Source organism: Panicum virgatum, chromosome 2K, assembly GCF_016808335.1.
Source record: "Panicum virgatum strain AP13 chromosome 2K, P.virgatum_v5, whole genome shotgun sequence".
Lineage (NCBI taxonomy): Eukaryota > Viridiplantae > Streptophyta > Magnoliopsida > Poales > Poaceae > Panicum > Panicum virgatum.
In genome coordinates, this window is record NC_053137.1 from 4,788,979 (window position 1) to 4,808,824 (window position 19,846).

General features: G+C 49.7%; 4 protein-coding genes across 10 annotated transcripts; 3 read left to right on the forward strand and 1 right to left on the reverse strand.

Moving 5' to 3' along the window:
• The first annotated feature begins 7,214 nt into the window (after positions 1 to 7,214).
• On the forward strand, positions 7,215 to 8,174 carry LOC120662246 (RING-H2 finger protein ATL70-like). Its single transcript, XM_039941413.1, has one exon. The coding sequence runs from the start codon at positions 7,381 to 7,383 to the stop codon at positions 7,903 to 7,905; it is 525 nt and encodes a 174-aa protein (XP_039797347.1). The 5' UTR covers positions 7,215 to 7,380; the 3' UTR covers positions 7,906 to 8,174.
• A 35-nt stretch (positions 8,175 to 8,209) lies between these two features.
• On the reverse strand, positions 8,210 to 10,147 carry LOC120662213 (probable receptor-like protein kinase At1g49730). Of its 7 annotated transcripts, XM_039941402.1 has the most exons (7): positions 9,993 to 10,147; positions 9,623 to 9,920; positions 9,476 to 9,528; positions 9,320 to 9,387; positions 9,093 to 9,182; positions 8,942 to 9,002; positions 8,210 to 8,827 (listed from the first exon to the last, which is right to left on the reverse strand). In XM_039941402.1, the coding sequence occupies exons 1-7, from the start codon at positions 10,033 to 10,035 to the stop codon at positions 8,481 to 8,483; spliced, it is 960 nt and encodes a 319-aa protein (XP_039797336.1). In that variant the 5' UTR covers positions 10,036 to 10,147; the 3' UTR covers positions 8,210 to 8,480. The 7 variants fall into 7 exon arrangements, with proteins under 7 accessions (XP_039797336.1, XP_039797322.1, XP_039797304.1 ...); XM_039941388.1 differs by having other exon boundaries at positions 8,942 to 9,182; XM_039941370.1 differs by having other exon boundaries at positions 8,942 to 9,206.
• Positions 10,148 to 14,573: 4,426 nt separating this feature from the next.
• On the forward strand, positions 14,574 to 17,499 carry LOC120662260 (phosphatidylglycerol/phosphatidylinositol transfer protein-like). Its single transcript, XM_039941437.1, has 4 exons — positions 14,574 to 14,762; positions 14,877 to 14,978; positions 16,895 to 17,052; positions 17,209 to 17,499. Exons 1-4 carry the CDS (start codon positions 14,666 to 14,668, stop codon positions 17,305 to 17,307), a joined length of 456 nt encoding a protein of 151 aa, XP_039797371.1. The 5' UTR covers positions 14,574 to 14,665; the 3' UTR covers positions 17,308 to 17,499.
• A 668-nt stretch (positions 17,500 to 18,167) lies between these two features.
• Positions 18,168 to 19,448, forward strand: LOC120662252 (uncharacterized protein At5g39865-like). Its single transcript, XM_039941423.1, has one exon. It carries the CDS (start codon positions 18,395 to 18,397, stop codon positions 19,184 to 19,186), a length of 792 nt encoding a protein of 263 aa, XP_039797357.1. The 5' UTR covers positions 18,168 to 18,394; the 3' UTR covers positions 19,187 to 19,448.
• The last annotated feature ends 398 nt before the right edge of the window (positions 19,449 to 19,846 follow it).

Here is a 19,846-nt window from a genome sequence, read left to right on the forward strand (position 1 = left end):
ACAAGTTGTCTGAAGCCAATGTGGGATCCACAAAATCCGGAGTGAATTTCCTTGAGGAGCTCAATTCCTTCGGTTGTCGAGATGCACTTTAACCATGGGTTGGTTACACCTGACTTGAACAACTCTCCCTCGGAGATAACATAGCTCCTCGCTCTCTAGAACATTTTTTTCTCCTCTTTTTCATTTGGCAGCTCGATGTTTCCCCGAAGGTACTCCATTATAGGTGTTCTCCAATCTTCGGCTGAGATTACTGAAACCTGTTTTTCTTTTTTCGGCTTGACCGGAGGTTCTGTGATTTCTTCGAAAAATACATCCGAGGGTAATTGTTCCCTTTTGGATGCTGCTTTTGCTAGCTTGTCAGCGTCGCCGTTCATATGCCTCGGGATATGGACGATGTCGAAGCCCTTGAAATGCTTCTCCATGGCTCTGACGGCATCGAGGTACTCGATGAGTTCTGGTTTTCTTGCCTCCGAATCTTGTTCAATGTGGTCTCTAACAACCTTCGAATCTGTTCTGACTATGAAGTTTTGATGGCCCAGGGCTTTCATTTTGCGAAGGCCCAGGAGCAAGGCTTCATACTCGGTGGTGTTGTTGGTTGATGATTCGAGGTTGCCGAGGCTTAGACGTGCTGCGTATCTTGTTTTTGCTCCCGAAGGAGATTCTATGATTGCAGCGATACCCGCTCCGTCGTTGCACCAGGCCCCGTCGCAGTGCACGATCCAGGTTTCAGCCGAAGGTTCCTCTTTGAAGATTGGGGATGTCCATTCGGCAATGAAGTCTGCCAATACTTGTGACTTGATGGCTATTATTCTCTCGAAGTCTATGTAGAACTCAGAGAGTTCCGAAGCCCATTTAGCAATCCTGACTGAGGCCTCTCTGTTGTTGAACAAGTCATGCAGAGGTTGATATGTGACTACGATTATCTTGTGAGCGTCGAAATAGTGTCGAAGCTTCCAAGCAGACATGACTACTGCATATGCAATTTTCTCTAACTCTGAGTATAGGAGCTTCGAGCCTGAAAGAGCTTCGGATACGAAGTAAACAGGTAGCTGCTTCTTCTTTCCCTCGATGCCGCGATGTACAGGAGCAACACATCTTTCGGGTCAGGTGAGTTCATTTTGACCATGTTCTGGAGATGGTTTTTGAGTGCTTGGAGGGCTTGGCTTTGCTCGAGGCCCCACTCGAATTTGTTTGCATTGCGAAGGACCTTGAAGAATGGTAGGCTTCGGTCAGTAGAGCGAGGGATAAATCTGTTTAGGGCTGTTATCCCTGATGGACTTGGGCTCCTCTATGTTCCAGAGCGCTTTTACTTTGTCAGGATTTGCTTCGATGCCTTTGGTGGACACGAGGCATCCTAGCACATTTCCTTTGTGAACTCCAAAGATGCATTTGTTGGGGTTCAAGGACAGCCCTGCTTTTCTTAGGCTTGCGAAGGTTTCAGTCAGGTCTGCCACATGGTTGCCTCTTATTGAACTAGTTAGTACAATATCATCAACGTAAGACAGGACATTTCTTCTGAGTTGGTGCTCTAGGACCACCAAAGACATTCTTGAAAAAGACTGTCCTGCATTTTTCAATCCTTCGGGCACCCTCACGAAGCAGTAGATGCCGAAGGGGGTTATGAAACTTGTTTTTTCTTCTTCTTCTTTCCTCATCCAAATCTGATGGTATCCGGAGAAACAGTCCAGCAGAGACATCAGTTGACTGTTTGCCGCATCATCGACGACTCTGTCGATTCTTGGCAGTGGGAAGTCATCCTTCGGGCAGTCTTTATTGAGGTCAGTGAAATCGATGTACATGCGCCACTTGCAATTCTTCTTTTTGACCGGCACTGTGTTTGCCAGCCATGTTGGATATTTGACTTCTCGAATAACATTTGCAGCCTCAATACGCTGCAAATGGGAGTGCATAGCCTGTTCGTCCTTGTCAAGGGTCGCCTCCTCGAAGGTGGCCCCATTCTCTATGCACTGCGCTAGCGCCCCCAAGCGCGTAGTAAGCAACTCCAGATCAGCAGGAAGCGGCGACTCATACATGCTGGCCCATTGGCCCATGAGAAGCTTTAGCATCCGCACTACCTTGGCGCCATCAAACGGTTCCTTCTTCAATAGACGGAAGAGGCGAGCGAGATCTGTACGGATTATGTACGCCGACCGCTCCTCCTCCAGGGTTCCCTTCGGAAGAACAAGGCTTGGAGGATCTATAGGCTCGCTATCCACGGAACGGACCGAGTCGACGGCGAAGCGAGGCCTGCAAGAGACCAGCTCGGAGACGTACGCCTCCGTCTTCTTCTTTAGCTTGAGCGCCCTCTCCAGAAGGGCGAACTTTCCTGCCTTCGCTCTAGCTCCAACGTGCTTCTCCTTCTCTGGAAGTGAGATTGGATCTTTTGTGGCCTCAGCGTGATCCTCACCCTTCCCCTTTAATTTCTTGGCTCTCTCGGAAAGGGGTAGCCGGTCATCATCATCAGCTGCAATGTTGTCGCCAGAGTTTAGACTGATACGGCAACATGATCTTATGAAAGAAATAAAAAAAATAAAAGAAAAAAGTTCAAGTACCTTGCGACTGCACTTGTTCCTGGGTTGTAGCGGCAGGATCGGTAGGGGTAAGTGCATCTAGTCCACCCAAAGAATCCACGTCGACCGAAATTGCCATGGGGTTACGTGGATTTATCCCAATGGAGAACTGCATAAAGAGACCAAGATGTTAGTTAACAAGACAAAAAAAGGAAACGTATGTAAAAAAAATTCAGTTTGGCGATACTCACGTCGTCGTCCGTGTCAGTACTCAGCTCATCAAGATCCAAGTCCAAACGTTCTGCCGATGCAGTTGGCAGCGTGTCACGTGGTGCTTCAGGCGCCGCCGCAGTTGACGGAGCATGACGAGCATTGCCCGTGATTCTCGGAGGGCTTGGCGACAATGTGAAGGTTACCCCATGTCCCAAATCGCGGCAAGGACGCGGAGGTTGGCCAGGCGCCCGCAAAGCACTAGGCAGGGAATCACGAGAAGGACGCGAAACGCCATTAGATGAACCGCCTTGCTTCTCTCCTTTCGACATACCTTCGTAGTGTTTGGCGCGCTTAGTTTGGCGCACATCACGAGCAACAAGAGCCGACTGCCCGGCCACACTCCTGCGAGACCTGGAGCCCCAATCTGAGCGGCCAGTCTCGCGGCTTCGGATGTCCTCGCGGTCGTCATCTTGACGGGCGTGGCGCTTCTTCTCAGCATTCAGGGCTGGGGCGTCCCTTGTGTCGCGGTACTCCGCCGGGGCGTTGCGCTTCTTCTCACTGCGCTCGGAGGCGTCCCTGGTGTCGCGGTACTCCGCCTGAGCGTCCTTGCCATCACGGCGAGATGATCCTGACTTCCCGGGTGCCATGGAAATAAACTACAACAAGATAGATACAGACTGCATCACGTACAAGAGATAAAGGTACAGATTGCATTACGTACGAAAGTTGCAAGCTTGTTACCTGTTATCAAGGAGCGAAAGATCTCGACGTGGGACTTTTAGGCGGCCGCAAGCAGGAACGGAACGCAAGCAAGTTGGCGTTGGATGGAGAAGCCATCTGCCGCATGGCAGCTATTTATAGAGCTAGAGGCGGACGAGATCGTAACCAATGTTTTCTGTTAGTCAACAACCAAGAGAGAGAAGCACATGCTGATTTCACGGCAAGCTCCGGCGCTCGGTTGTTGTAGCGCTTGGGTGAGGATAATGACCAACGTTTTCCCCATAAGCAAGATATGCGGGCCGGTTGTTGGGATGTGTTTTTGCTCCTGTTCACTGTTACGGCTGAGAACCCACGCCAATTGGATAAGCTTCAAACTAAAGTCTCCACGTGACAATACAAAATGTTCACGGAAGCTAAAAGAGCAAACAGTATAGATTTCATCCGTTTATTTGCCAAGATTACAAGGCTTAAGTGACGTACAATATCACTGAAATATTCCACCAAGTTGAGTTTGAGTTGGCTGCGCCCTCAAACTCTACTTGGTGGGGGGCATTTGTTCGACGGTATTTTGAACATGTTTCTCAAAGTAAACAAGCTAAGATATGCAAACGTATGATATAAGAGAAGCAAGCTAACATGCAAGGAAGTCCACACATGCTAGCTGCACGTACGTGTCATCTGCCTTGTTCTTTTCAGAAGTTGCACAAACAGATTGGGCTAATGCATGTACGCAACTTGTGATCAGCGTGGCCGTGGTTAATGGGCTGGAGTTGCTAAGCTTTAAGCATTATTGGGCTGATCAGTAAAGAATTAGCACTAATTAATCTGATGCATGTGGGCTCTTACGTGACCCATGCATGGCCCATGCATCAGCCCATGCGAGCCTCGTGCGGTGCATACGAGTGGATCGTCTCCACGAATTATCTTCTGGAAGCTTTCGGCATGCACAACCACGTGCGCCAGCCGCCTGTGGATGAGATCGAGCTTTCAAATTTTGAATTAGCAGCCGCGCGGCGTGGAACTGAGCCGAGCGCTTCGCTCGGGCGCCGGCTTGCTCGGCAACGGATTAGAGGCGGCGCACGGCTCGACGCTCCTCTCCTGGCCCCCTGCCTCCAGCCTATAAAAGAGACCCCTCAGTCTCTCACGAGAAGGAGGACCCACATCCACCTACACCACGCCGCCCGACTGCGCACGGCCACCATCATCACCACGTTCTGCACTGCGCCAGTCCGCCGGCCGGAGTTCGTGATCAACGACGACGACTGCCGTGCGGCCATCTCCATCTCCATCACGCACACGACGCCGGCGAGTGAGTCCGCGGCCTGCGGCGGAGTTCTGGCCTCGGCTTCACGACGCCACGCAACTGACGTCGTCGCCGTCGAACACTTTGACGTTGACTCCATGGCTCCCATCCTTCTTGCCGGTAACTCTGGTTGAGATCGATCTATCTTATTTGTTTTATTCTTGTTCTTGCATGTTTCCTTTCAGCACGCATGCATGAAGGAGTTCTGCACATCATCGTGGGCATCTCATGGTCTCCATGAAGGAGATTGTCGCTCCTCGCGGTGAGTAGCCTGCCATGTCGCCGACCGCCGCCGAGATCGCCGTCGCCGTATCGCCGCCGCGGCTCGATGCCATCCGGCTCGCCGTTGTGCAGTTCGCCACCGGAGCTCGTCCATGAACAGCCCGCCTCGTCGCCAGCCGCCGAGATCATCACCGTCTCGCCGCCACGGATCGCTGCTGTCCAACTCGCCGCCATGCAGCCGGTCATTGGAGCTCGTCGTCTCTGAACAGCCTATGTCACCAAGATGCATCTGTCCAGGAAAGGCCACGATGCCCTGCATGCATCAAGTCAAGAGTTGTTCCTGTACAAGTTTAGAAGCCACCAGATTGGATCAACGTGTACATGTGTTGCCTCCTCATCCTCGACGTTCACGGAGAGAGGAGTGATGCCGATGTGTTCTGTCTTCGACCGGGCTGCAATCGCCTAGACCCCGTCTCTGTGTCGCAATGGCGTGCCCAATGGGTGGGCCATGTATGCCATGGCATACTTAAATATTTTGATCCACCTAGTAAATAATAGTGTCATTGATCAAATTAGTTAAGAGCTTGATTATCAATTTGTTGTTATAGACATGGAGTTGCTTTCTTGTATATCTGTGTCCATGTTGTTGAAGCACTCACGAAGAGTATCGCTTTCCAGCAATTAAGTCTCTTCCGTAAACACAATCACGGTCACCTTGATCCCGATCTTCACTAAGAGAGACTGCCCACGAAGGAGGGGTCTCTGTTCCCGCACAAAGTTGTCGACGCCGCTCCGCACCAAGCCGGAGGGTCGTAGACTTGCCGGCGAGCCACCAAAGCTTCAAGGATGGCCGGCGCGCCAAGATACAATTTTGGTTCACTCTAGAACCACAGCACAAGGATCTAAACCTTTCTTGATCACTCACTCAAGAGCTAATTTAACACTAACACTCACAAAGCTTGTGCTAAGGACTAAGGATTTGATCTCTATGCTCTTGGATGGTTTGGAGGTGTTCTTAGATGTGTGTGTGATGTCTTGGGACTCCAGCAATCTTCAAATGGCCGGGGGAGCACATATATATATGCCTCCAAGTCGAACTAGCCGTTTGTAGCCGTTAGTAGCTTTTCTGCGTAGGCATCGGAACTTCCGGTGCAGGGGCATCGGTTCTTCCGGTCACTCACAGCAACTGAAGTAGCCGTTGGTTTCCTGACACAGCTGCAGCGACTCCAGGGACCATCGGTTAAACTGATGCATAGGGCGTCGGTTAAACCGGCCACACACAGCGCCAGGACTAGCCGTTGGACCTCCCACTTCTGCTGACGTCATTGCTCCGACGCTATACTCCGGTGGGCGTCGGTTCTTCCGATGCTGAAGGGCTGGCTGCTTCACGCTTGACATCGTCTCTGGAACATAGTACATTGATTGCACCGATGCTTGATTTGATAGCGTCGGTTCAACCGGTGCTACACTCTTTCTTCACTTGATCTCTAGAGACGCTCAGTCCAGTGCGTCGGTTCTTCCGACAACCATCTGATGCACCGGTGCTTAGGCATCGGTTCTTCCGGTGCTATTGGTTTCTGCAGAACTCGTCAAATTTAGTGTTTTTTGAGTTCTTTCTTCATGTTTTTGCTTTGTATGGCCTTTTTACTTCATCTCTGGGATCTAGAAATGTTCACTCAACAAAACCATTAGTCCTATTGATTGCGTTGTCATACGATCACCAAAATCACTCAAAAATGGCATAAATAGTGCCATGTTCGTTACACTGAGTTCTACCCTAACAACATGATTTGGTGAAACTTGATTTGCAACTTGACAATTATATTGATGATGTGAGACAAAATGATAGCTTCAAAGGCATGGTGAATTTTGCTTATTTCTCACTAAAGCTTGTGCACAAACAAATAGACACACGTTATATAATATGGTTTACACGCTTTTCAAATTGGCATGCTTTTACCAATTGCAATGACAAGTGTTGAAAGGGTATTATACCGTATAGCAAGTGGAAAAAATACCGTGGCATACCTTCTAAAAAATCCTAGGTTCGCCACTGCTGTGTCGTGGGTTGCGTTCCGACCGGATCTGCGCCTGTCAAGTCCCTACGATGATTATTGAAGACACTTCTATTTTGCTACACCATCTGACGTCCAACTGATCGAACTGAGCACCACTATGCCAGCCAGTCAGCAGTATTTTTCTCTCACAAAAAATCAGCAACAGCCAGCCGAACACGGCCCATGATTTATCTTCTTCTAGGCCCTCACCCTAAACACGCCATGTAATCCCGTTCTTCCCCGCCGAGCTGCGGCCGGGCGCAAGTAGAACTCGCTCGCGTTGACGGCATTGATCGGCAGTAGTGGCGGAACGCAGAAGCAGCGAGCTCGATCAAGCGAGCAAATAGCAGCGGCGATGAACGCGCCGCCGGGCGACGACGGCGGCGGCGCCGCGCAGGGCATCTTCGGGTCGAGCGGCATCAGCGGGTTCGGCCACGGCGTGGGCGTCTCCGTGGGCATCCTCCTCGTCGTCTCCACCATCGCGCTCGCCGTCTACTTCTGCACGCGCACGTCCATGCCCGTGGCCGCCGCGGCCGGCGTAGGCGCCCCGCCGCTCCCCGACGTCGAGCGGGGCATCGACGAGGCCACGCTCGCGGCGTTCCCGGCGGTGGCGTACGCGGAGGCGAGGAAGGCGCCGGCGCCGGCGGCGCGGCGGCGGCAGCAGCAGCAGGCGTGCTGCCCCGTCTGCCTCGACAACTACGGCGACGGCGACGTGGTCCGGGTGCTCCCCGACTGCGGCCACCTGTTCCACCGCGCGTGCGTCGACCCCTGGCTCCGGCAGCGCCCCACGTGCCCCGTCTGCCGGACCTCGCCGCTGCCGAGCCCCATGCCCACGCCGCTCGCCGAGGTCACGCCGCTCGCGTCCGCAAGGCCGTCGTGAGGGTTCTTCGGGCCTTTCTTTTACCACCACTCTGCTTCGTTTCCTATTTGGTAGCGAACCATTTCATTCGTACACATACATCATAGCACGGTGTAATTACTAATTAGGAGGTAGCACAAAATTATTTGCTTTGAGGGTGTAAACTTTAGTAGAATAATGTACACATACTACATAGAAGTGTAGGACAGTTATATGAGGTTTTTGTTCTCTGAGGAATTCACTCTGAACAGACAGGGAATGATGAATGAGCAGAATAAAATTGCTTAAAAGATTGTGTGCCAAATAAACTCTGATTAGTGCTCGCTACTAAAAACTGGAGCTTTTGTTCTCCCGAATCCTGTTCGTTCCATTTCAACTTTGATTTTTACGAGAACGTGTAGGAGGGTCCATTTCAACATTCACGAAACCTGTCACCTTGGTTGCTTCTATTGACACGAACAAATTCCAGAATACCATCGGACAAAAACCTCGCACTTTTCTACAAGGAAACGCTAAGAAAGAAGAAGAAAAAAAGAGGATGCGCAGAGAGGGTGTAGCTGTAGCAGTAATCAGATATGAACCCCCTGGACGACGAATCATCCACACCTTGACCTTGCCTCGCCCCCAAGCCGCTCGACCTTGCCCTGCAAGTACCGGACGATCCGCGGTATGGAGACGGCGGCGCCATCGCCGCCGCCGCCGCCGCCGCCGGGCTCGTGCCTGGTGCACAGCCTCGCGACGTTGACGAGGTCCCGGAGCTCCCTGGCGTCGTAGACGCCGCCGAGGTCGGCGTCCACCATCCTGTGCATGGAGCCGGCGAACCCGGGCTCCTGCACCCACCGCACGAGCTCGCCGTCGCCGCCGGGCGACTGCCCCGTCACCAGCTCCAGCACCAGCACGCCGTACTGGAACACCAGCCCCGCGCGCCTCTGCTCAACCTGGTCTGAGCACCAAAATTCAAGAAGGTGAGAGCAATGCAAATTTCAAATTTGGGGAGAAATCATCGAGACTAGTGCGTTTTCCGTGGATTGTGCTTGAAAGTTTGCGAAGCGAAAACCTTGGAAGGATTCGGTTGTCGCGCGCTTCAAGTCGTCGCTGACCACACCGACGTTTGATAGCTGAGAATGGAAGGGATTCAGACTGTGCAGTGTGCACCGTGGCCGAGATGTCAGAATGGCATTGTGCAGATGAGCATGTCCCACTCTCACCTTGGCGACGAAGTTGGCGTCCATGAGCACGTTGCCGGAGTCGACGGAGACATGGAACACCAGGGGGTCGCAGAAGTAGTAGAGGTACTCCTGAAACCATCCCGTGTTCAGAAACTGAATCGGTCAGTGTCACCTTTCAGTTCAGCAGGATTTGGTGCGGTTAATCTGAATTTTCAAGCCGTCTCATCTTGAATCCGAATTTGAAGCGTGATTTGATGGTGCTTTACCAGTGCCGCTGCGATGTCAATGGCGACCTGCAGCCTGGTCCGCCAGTCCAGCGGCGTCCTGAGAGGATCTGCCAAGAAACATCAGTGTTAATTCGCGATTGAGACGACGAATCTCCGAGGAAGAATAATCTGCCTGAAATGTGACCGCCGCATCACCATGAAGGCACTCCTTGAGGCTCCTGTTCTCCATGTGATCGAAGACCAGGAACCTGGAGGAGGCATCCAGGAGCATCAGAGCCTGCTGGCGCGGTGGTCGACGAGCGCGCGGAGGAAGAGGAAGAGGAGGCGAGGCAGGAGCGGAACCTGGCGCGGTGGCCCTCGGCGAAGCCGCGGAGGCGGACGACGTGGCGGTGGTTGAGGCGCGCCAGCAGCTGCAGCTCGAGGTAGAAGGCGGCCTTCCCGTTCCCGGCGCCCCCCTGCTGCCGGTGGTCGTCCCGGGAGCCGGCGGCGCGCCTGACGGTGGCGACGAGGCCCCCGGCGAAGCGCGCCCGGTACGCCGCGCCGCCGTGGGGCCCGCCTCCGGCCTCGAGCACCGCGGTGAAGCCCTTGGTGGCCGCCTCGATCTCCCTCGGCGTGAACCTCCTCACGAACGGCAGGTCGCCTGAAAAAGCTTCCGAGCTGCGAGTTGGAAGCAGCTGAGGGGGCTGGTAGGGGAGCGAGGGGAGTGACGTACGCGTGCCGCCGAGGCAGAGGCGGCGGCGGAGGCAGTCCCCCATGGTCGCACCGGGATCGGCGGCGGCGGTGTCAGAGCAGCGCAGCGCAGGCAGCTGCAGACGCGACGTGGATTGGATGCCGGATTGGCTGGCCGGCTGATGATGATGGACGGGACGGGACGGGACTGTCGGGTTGTTTTGTTTCTTGTGGGGCCGTTTAGTTCCAAAAAATTTCACCCAAAAATTTTTACCTCTCCTTTAAATATATGTAAGAAGCGCTAAATGTAATTAAATAACAAAACTAATTATACAAGTTTGGATGTACATGACGAGACGGATCTTTTAAATCTAATTAATGCGCGATTAGCCATAAGTGCTACAGTAACCCACATGTGCTAATGATGCGGTCAAAGACCTCAAAAGATTCGTCTCGTGGTTTCCAAGTGAGTTCTGAAATTAGTTTTTAATTAGTGTCCGAAAAACCCTCCCGACATCCGGTCAAACTAGCGACGTGACATCCAAAAATTTTTGTGTATGGAACTAAACGGCCCCTTAATGGGGGAGCTCCGGATTGCAGGTACGGAGCAGGGAAGATGAGTAGGATCTTCTAAGAGCAGGTCCAAGAGTTTGGCAAATCGAGTTGCCATCTTTGACTTTTGATAAAAATGTTAAAAATACCCCTTCAATATTTTGGCAAAAGACTTGGCAATTTTTTGTAATTTGGGAAAAACCAGCCTCCAGCGCGTAAATATACGCGCGCGGCGCGCGGTTGGCATCGTGATTTCTAGTCAGGTGGGAGGGTGAAAAAAGAAATAAATAACAGAGAAGGGTTCCTGATTTAAATTTTCAAGAGGTGGAATGTCATAAATATAATTTTATTTCTCTCTCAGGGTTCCTGATGTAAGTTAGATTTAGATTTGACAAGTGAATTATGCCAAACTGTTGGAGATAAAGCTCTTTTTTACTTGGCATATTTTTTTAAAAGTTAGCAAAACACAAAATATGCCAAGTAAAATATGGCAAACTTTTGGAGATGCTCCTTGTTTTGTTGATGAGTTGATTAGAGCGCAGGAATCACGGAGAGAGAGGCACTAACAGCGAGCTTGCTAGTGAATTGAATTGAAAGCCCTTTATTTTATCGGTCCCCAATCCCCATGATGCAGATGCATGGTTGGTTGAGTGTTCTTGGCTACCACCGGCCGCTCTCTCGCTCAAGCATAGCATCCGGGAAAGGTCGCCTCGCGCCCTCGCCTGCACACCTTTCGCTTGGGCCCCTTCCAAAGCCGCACCCCTTGCTCCTCCAACCTTCCAAAGGCAAAGATTGTAGATTACTATAGATGCAATACGGCAATACCCATCAGAATTCAAACGCTGCTGTTTCTGCTGACAACACTGCAGCTGCTCGCGTATACTATACTGTAAGAACGGAATGCAGCATCTGGTTCGCAGAATAGCGAATCACGGAGAGGCCACTAACAGCGAGCTTGCTAGTGAATTGAATTGAAAAGCCCTTTATTTATCGGTCCCCAATCCCATGATGCAGATGCATGGTTGGTTGAGTGTTCTTGGCTACCACCGGCCGCTCTCTCGCTCATGCATAGCATCGGGAAAGGTCGCCTCGCGCCCTCGCCTGCACACCTTTCGCTTGGGCCCCTTCCAAAGCCGCACCCCATGCTCCTCCAACCTTCCAAAGGCAAAGATTGTAGATTACTATAGATGCAATACGGCAATACCCATCAGAATTCAAAAGCTGCTGTTTCTGCTGACAACACTGCAGCTGCTCGCGTATACTATACTGTAAGAACGGAATGCAGCATCTGGTTCGCAGAATAGCGTTGCAGTGACTGAGAAACTGCCTTGATTCTGTTTTCCAAAGAAGAAGGAAAAAAAAAGAGAAATTGGGATTGATTCTGAACGGTGACGGTTGGTCCACGGTGCTGCGGGAAGCCTCGATTCCTCTCCTGGATTTCTGGGCCGTTTGATTTGCGCTATGTTAGTGAATAGTGATACTTTGACCACTAATTACAGTGTCAAACAAAATTAGTTTACAAAACTAACTTCAGAACCCCGCGCTAGGAACCCTGAAGAATCTAATGAGGCATTTGACCGCGTGATTAGAGAATAGTTATTGTGTCATTACTGTAGCCAATTATCTATTAATTACTGTTATTAGATTCGTCGCGAAAAGTTACACCCATTCCTGAAAATTTTTGTAAATTGACTTCATTTATTATTTCATGCATAAAAAATTCTCTCGTAAAATAAAATAAAATAGCGTAGCGTGAATCAAACGGCCCCTTATCTGTCGCTGTGAGTAGGTGCGTGAGGCGCAGGAGAATCTCGCTGCAGCGTGCAGTTCTTGGCACTCGCTGCCGTGCCCAGGGTTAAATTTTCCGACCGGTCGCCCCTAACCGCCGGGGTCCGGTTCCGGCTAACCGAACCGGTTAGTCCGGTTACAGGTCGGAACCGGAGAAACGCAAATTTGAATTCAAATTCCCTCGTTGAAACGGTTCTAACCGGTATACCGGCCGGATAGACCGGTTTACCGGCCGGTTTGACCGGTTTACGGCCGGTTTGACTGGTAACCGGTCAAATTCAATTTTTTTTTCTTTTTTTTTGTTTAAATTCAAATGCCCGCAAAGTATACTAAATAAATATTTGTATAACATATTTTAGTCTAAATGAACCCTCCAATCCTCTTTTGTACTACTTTTACATTGTATTTGTATACTTTTGTATGCATGTTTTTTTTGTTTAACTTCAAATCCCGACAAACTATACTAAATGAATGAATTTTTGAGAAAATTTGACACCATTAAATTCGTCGCACCTTGAAATATTTTTAGGAATTTTTTTTAGAAATTTTTCATTTTTTTAATTTAAATTTAAATTTTGAATTTGGGCCGGTTTTGTACCGGCCCAAACTAGAACCGGACCGGACCGGTTTGACCGGTAAAAACCAGGCCGGTTCCCACCGATTAGGTAAACCCTGGCCGTGCCTCCCCTGCACCACGAGTTCAGTAGCTGAGCCCCCAGGAGGATGACGAGCTCGGAGATTTTCATTTTCCTCCCCCGGGGGTTTGCAGGAGGCAAAGTGAGATCAAGCATTTTTTTTTTGAAAGAAACGGAATGAGATCAAGTATTAGCAGAGCGTTATGATGGGGAAGGATGGCTCCATTCCTCGGATTCTACCCCTTTACCTTTTCTCTTTTTTTTTGTGTGCGCGCGTGAGAGAAAGACTAAAAGCGCTGCCTAGCTAAGGTCCTGTTTGGATCATTTAGGATTAAATTTTAGTCCGGATTAAACAAGAGATAGAAATTTATTTGGGATTGAAAACTAATTATAATAAAATATACTCATTAGTCTATAGGTGTGGAATTAATCCATGTTTAGCGCGCGGGACACCTACGTGCACGCGTGCCCCGGGACCGTACGTGCACGGCGCGCGACGTAGGAGCAGGTAACGTGCGGCGTGCGTCTACTAGTACGTGCCTCGCATCGCGTGCGGTCCCCACCAACCCGGAGGCGCACCAAGTTTGCACCGTGCGTGCCCGTGCAGCGTATTTATTTGCTATATAGAGTAGTATTGCTTAAGGACGTGTTTAGTGGCGCGTTGTAAAGTTTTTGAAAAAACATTTTTTTTATATTTGAAGTACTAAATATAAATTAATAACAAAAATAATTACAGAACTCGTCTGTAAATTGCGAGACGAATCTAATGAGTCTAATTAATCCGGCATTAGTGGTTATTTACTGTAGCATTACTGTAGCAATTTAGCATCTAATTACAGCCTAGTTAGGTTCATTAGATTCGTCTCGCCATTTACAGACAGCAGTTGCAATGCGTTTTTTATTTCATCTAGATTTAAGTCTCCATGCAGGTGCCGGAAAAAAATTTGGAATTTTAATTTTTGTAACTAAACTAGGCATAAGTTACCAAAGCAATCGCACCAATGCAAGGTGGAGTGATTTAGGGTTTGCCCTCAAAGAATGTTTTTTTTTCTATCCTATTCGCACCACAGCGCCCAACACCACCTAAACATAGGCCCGGTTGTTTGAATTTGTTACAAAAATACCACGAAGTATATTGTTCAATTGGTTGAACTTCAGAAGCTAGCCTTTTTTTTTTTGCGGGTAAGCTAGCCTTTCAATATGGTTGATAAGCAACAAAGCTGCATCTTCCATTAGTAAGAATTTTATAGCTAGGTATCACCGATTTCATCCTGTTTATATACAAAAATCAAAATAGCCCAACAATGCCAACTACTAGTACTTAGTTGACCATAAATGATTCCAAGCGAAATTGAAAAGCCAACCACTTCGAGTTCGACTCCTTTGCCCTTTTTTTATTTCTTTGATTCGAAGAAAAAAAAGACTTGGACGTCATTAGCCACCAAAACATTTTTCGGTATTAACCGAAAATCTCATTAACTTGTAACCGGCCCCACAGATCAGTGTCCCGGCCACCGACCAATCCTCATCCAAATCCCCAAAGTCAAAAGAGGACATGAGACTTGCGAGAGAATCAGAGAAACTCGTTGAAGAAATCGTACTCGCCCGAACTATCTTTCCCACCCCACCTCCCCCAACCCCAACTCTTCTTTTTATAAAATCCACCCCAAAAGTCTCTCTGCCCTCACAAACAAGTCCGCCCACCGCACGCAACCACGACAGAGAGAGTCCACGGGTCGCCATGGCGAGCAAGCAGAGCCTCCTCGTCCTCGCCGCCGTCGCCGCCTGCCTCCTCCTCCTCCCGGCCGCCTCGGTCGCCACCGACGTCGACTACTGCAGTGAGTATCCCGCCCCCGGAACCCCCCGCTCCGTTTGGGCTCTCGAGAGCCGCAGGTTCTCGCGGAGGGTTATGGAAAGCTCGGCTTCTGACCTCCCCTTGCTGTGGCGCGCAGGTAGGGGCAAGAAGTACCCGGTGAAGGTGAGCGGGGTGCAGATCGTGCCCGATCCGGTGCAGCCCGGCAAGCCGGCCACCTTCAAGATCTCCGCTTCCACTGGTATGGCCGACTAGCCGCGGCAGATTCAGCTGATTTTGCCCTCCCTTCTGCTAATCTCTTTATGCTTCACGGTTGCTGATGTTACTGATGCATCCGTAGTTGAGTACTTTGTCCCGCAGTGAATTCGGCACGCGTACGTACTTAGGAGTTAGGACTAGGAAGGAAATTGCTGGTTGCTAGGCTATTAAGTTTATTGCAGGACTGAGATTTAGTTGAAATTTTGCTGGAGTAATTTTGTAGTAGTATTTGTACCTTTGCGTGCTGTTGCTGGACGTAATGTCTTGTGCGTGTCCGGTGCTATTCAGGGTTGGGATTTGCTGTCACATTTGTCCCGACTCCCGAGTGTACTGCCGGTGAATTATCAGGTCCTTTGGAAATTTCTTCGAGGTTTTAGAGGCTGTATGTAGGAGTAGTTGGGTACTCTGCTCAGCGAATTTAGTGCAGTATTTAGTCCTCTGGAAGAAATTAGCAATCGCCAATTGAGTTTGTAGCAGTACTGAATTTTGAATGGAAATGCACTCGTATTTAACTTTGTAGCAGTAGTACTGCCTTGAATTTGGGAAGGTACTTGTGCACTGTTAGCGAATGGCTGGGTCATTGGGTACATAGGAGAACCTTTTGAGGTTTTAACTTGCGTATAATTATGGTGTTCCTGATTGCTTTGGGTAATTTCAGTTCTCTTTTGTAACTGGTGACAATATATTGAAAGATTCAATGTCATGCCAACCATGCGGCAATGCTCTGGAGCTTTAGCAGGGGTGTTGGTGGCCTAAAGCAGTAAAGCGTGAGGTGGATGCAATTTGTCTTAAGACTACCTTGGATAGTCCAAACTTTGTGCATGTAGCAGGTTTGGTTTTAGTGGTGGCACAACTATCTTGAAAAATAGTCCTCTGCCATGACAATATGACACAATGACAAAAATCTTTCCAGAGGATGTAAGGTTGCTTGTTATGATATCTTTAAGATTCATACTGAGCTACTACAAGTCAGGATGATATAACTCTTTGTGAAGGTACTAGGTTGCTTGCATGTGTCCAGGCATCATATTGAACATACAACAGGGCAGGATGCTCTGTACTGCCACTTGTCTTTGAGAAACAATATAGATTGCTAGTGGAACACAAAATATTCGTTGGGATAATGCAGCCACATGTAACATTATATTATCACCGTGTCTGGTATTTTGATGTTCTTTGTTAAAAGTTAACATAGATGTAGTCTTTTGTGCTTTGTCAGTTCCTGTTGAATTCTTATGATGTTTTAGCTTCTATACAACACACTCATTTGGTCTTGTTACTCTTGTACTATAATTGTGCGCTTTCTATGAAAGGGCAACAGATGAAGTGACTTAACCACTGATTGCACCCAAGAAATAGCATATTTTACTGATTCTTGAAAAGGTAAACTAAAACCTGAGAGTTCCACCTAATTGAGTCATCTTCATGTTACTTGTCCTGCCCTTCACATGGCAAGTTATGGGGCGACTGACTGATCTCCCGGTGCATAGTAAAAAACGTAATAGAGTAATTTGTCCTCTAGTGGCACCATAGTAATATTTGGTCCGTGACATCTTAAGTTTCAGCATAGTAGCATATGCAGAATATTTAGTCATGTACCCAGTGAACAATCCAAAATTTGGAATTTGGAAATAGTATTCAGTCTGACTCATGACAGCTGTACCTGATTTATTTATTTATTCAGAGGTTAGTGTTATGTGAGGTTGAACATATGTGAGCTCTGGGGCAAGTCAGCCACCTGTATTTGATGCTGTGGTGTAGCTCTGGTGTGGCGTGGTGGTGGAAACTTTTGAGCTTTTTCTTGTATTCAACTTTCAATTCAGGACTAGATTTAACTTGAATACTTTGCCTTCTTCGTCCTTGCAAAAGCAAACCATAACGCTTTCTGTGAAATTTTAGATAAAATCATCCAGAAGGGGAAGCTGGTAATTGATGTTAAGTATTTCTTCCTCTACGTGCACTCGGAAACTCGCGACATCTGTGGAGAGACTACCTGTCCAGCAACTGGTGACTTCGTGCTCTCTCATCAGCAGACATTACCAAGCTTCACTCCACCGGTGAGATTTTCTACATCGCCAGGATTGCACATTTAGTGCCGTTTTCTGAAATCCCAAATAGAATCTTCTTGCTCTGTTGCATTTTCTTAGGGCCTGACAGATAACATCACCTCCGAGAATTATTTGTTAATTCATTGCCATTTTGTTTTGTTTTAGGGTTCTTACACCATCACCATGAAGATTGTTGGGGACGACAATGAGGAACTGAGCTGCATCTCGTTCGGGTTCAGCATCGGGTTCGTCGCCTCCAGCTGAACGGATGCATCTTCTATGAGCACCAGAAGTTTGCCATGGATGTAATTATGAACCACACACTGTATCCTACGACTCCCAGTAGAGTTGAGGTCCATGTACGCTTTGTGGGTGTCGCAAACTTACTGTTCAACTAAGACGTTTTTTATCCAGAGTTGAACACCGCAATAAAGCAAAAATCTGGTTGTCATGAAACGAGATGCGTTACTTGATGAAATATGTTTGCATACTGAATCCGGTCTCGATGTACCCATGTTACTGACTATATCTACTACAGCCACAGGCCATATGGGCAGCTCAGAATTGCAGTTGTACTACCTGTCAATATGCATGGTAGGGTGTAAGGATGGTTGTGTTAATTCGGTTGAAATTTGTCATCCTACTAATGATGGTTCGACTCAAATGTTCTTACATGGATAGGAGAAGAAAACGGTTCTTAAATTTTCATCGGAACCGTTGTGTTTTTATTCCCAAAATAGCCTTTTTCCGCAAGCAGTGGCGCACAGTAAACTTTGAAAAGAAAACATCATAAAGGATATTCTTATCGCCTATCGGTTTGATTTCTTTTACGAGGATTATCTGTTAGATTTCTTCAAGAGTACTCTTTCAGTCTTTCTTCAACCGGAAGATTATGCAAATTAATTAGAACCTGTCGTATCATTGTTCTCTTTGAAACAGTTTTATTCGTTCACTTTCGTTTTGGGGGGCATTCGTTCATTTTCGTTGAAAAATGGTTATTTTCCACGCCGTTGTTGTTCACAGACCGTTTTGTAACAAAATTTGGTGCCAATTCCGTTCCGTTTTCTGCCCCCTGAACAAACGACCTTTCAACGGCATGGCGGAAAGCGGTTAAAAAGGCCGCGCTGCCTCCCCCCTCCCTCCCGCCTCTCCTTCCTCCTCCCCACCTCCCCCCACTTTCCCTTCCACCATCACCAAAACCACACGCATCTAGGAACCAGAGGCGAGGCGGAGCAAGAAACCGCCCCGAATCGAATCGAGTCAAAGTCTCAACTCTCCTCGCCAAATCGGTCTCCTCTCAGCAGCCTCCCATTCCGCCGGGCGCTCGCCGCCGCCGCCGCCGCCGGCCGCCATGATCATCAAGACGCTGAAGGCGCGCATCCTGCGCGCGCTCAAGTCGTCCCTCCCGGCCGCGGGCGCGGACTCCCCGCCGACCAAGCCGGCCGCCGCGTCCGTCCACGCCGACGCCTTCTCCGACGACGCGTCCTTCTTCGACGCGCGCGAGCCGGAGACGCCCACCAAGGGCCGCCGCCACCCGTCCTCCTCCCCGGAGCCGCTCGACGCGTGGGAGCTCGTGGACCAGGACGGCCGCGCCGTCCCCGCGCCGCCGGCGGGCGACCCTGCCCCTGCCCCCGACCCGCTGCTGGGCTTCCCCGCCCGGTGCCCGCCGGGCGGGGAGCGCGGCGTGGTGCTCTACACCACGACGCTCCGCGGCGTGCGGCGGACGTTCGAGGACTGCAACGGCGTGCGCGCGCTGCTGGAGAACCTGGCCGTGGCGTTCCAGGAGCGCGACGTCTCCATGGACCGGGGCCTCCGGGACCAGCTGTGGGCGGTCACGGGAGAGAAGGCCGTGCCCCCGCGCCTCTTCGCGCGGGGCCGCGACGTCGGCGGCGCCGCCCAGGTGCTCGCGCTCCACGAGGAGGGCCGCCTCGTCCCGCTGCTGCTGCCGTCGGTGGCGGCGCCCGACGAGAAGCCCCCCGCCGCCGGTCGCGGCGGCAAGTGCGAGGCCTGCGGGGGCCTGAGGTTTGTGGTGTGCGGCGAGTGCGACGGCAGCCGCAAGGTGTTCGACGGCGGGCGCGGCGGCGGCGCGCGGTGCCGCGGGTGCAACGAGAACGGCCTCGTCATGTGCCCGCTCTGCTTGTAGGCAGCTAGCAATCCATGTCCATTAGCGCTCAGTTAATCACCTTCATCTCCCTCCACTTCTACTCAGTAATGAATCCAATCCTCCTCCTCCTGGCCTTGCTGCTTTTGTAATTTCCAATCCAGTTTCCTCTTCCATTAGTTCTCTGCTACTGCTAGTCGATGTGTTCGAGTGGTTGGCGTGTCATGTACATACTTGTGAACCTTGATCAAATGTGTGATGTATATATGCTAGTTTAGATGTCCACATCAAAATCCTCGCAAAATACATCCATGCATCCATCAATCAATCGGTTTCCTCATGAAGTTTGGTGGGCTGGTGCTGTTGAACGGCATTGACATCAAAGCAAGTTTTTTTTTTAAAAAAAATGAAATGGTATATTGGTATGGAACTATGGATTGGTGGGGTCCAGATTCAAACAAGGCGCAAACATGGAGGATTTGAATTTGAATTCCAAATCGTTGTGGGATCCTGTTCTTTTGCTCCTTGCTAATCATTGGCCGTGTTTGGTTTAGGTTGAAAAAAATTTCGCGAATTTTTTTTGTACATTTGACTATTAATTTAGAGTATTAAATAAAATCTAATTACAAAACCACTTGCAGGACTCCTGGTAAATTCGTTAGACTAATCTAACGAGGCTTTTGACCACACGATTAGAGGATG

Coding starts and splice junctions, on each gene's coding strand:
- LOC120662252 (XM_039941423.1), top strand. CDS start 18,395: ATGATCATCAAGACGCTGAAGGCGCGCATCCTGCGCGCGCTCAAGTCG.
- LOC120662260 (XM_039941437.1), top strand. CDS start 14,666: ATGGCGAGCAAGCAGAGCCTCCTCGTCCTCGCCGCCGTCGCCGCCTGC. Junction 14,763..14,876: donor CACCGACGTCGACTACTGCA/GTGAGTATCCCG, acceptor TGTGGCGCGCAG/GTAGGGGCAAGAAGTACCCG. Junction 14,979..16,894: donor CAAGATCTCCGCTTCCACTG/GTATGGCCGACT, acceptor GTGAAATTTTAG/ATAAAATCATCCAGAAGGGG.
- LOC120662213 (XM_039941351.1), bottom strand. CDS start 10,035: ATGGGGGACTGCCTCCGCCGCCGCCTCTGCCTCGGCGGCACGCGTACG. Junction 9,207..9,319: donor TTGACATCGCAGCGGCACTG/GTAAAGCACCAT, acceptor TGACCGATTCAG/TTTCTGAACACGGGATGGTT. Junction 8,828..8,941: donor GACAACCGAATCCTTCCAAG/GTTTTCGCTTCG, acceptor TTTGGTGCTCAG/ACCAGGTTGAGCAGAGGCGC.
- LOC120662246 (XM_039941413.1), top strand. CDS start 7,381: ATGAACGCGCCGCCGGGCGACGACGGCGGCGGCGCCGCGCAGGGCATC.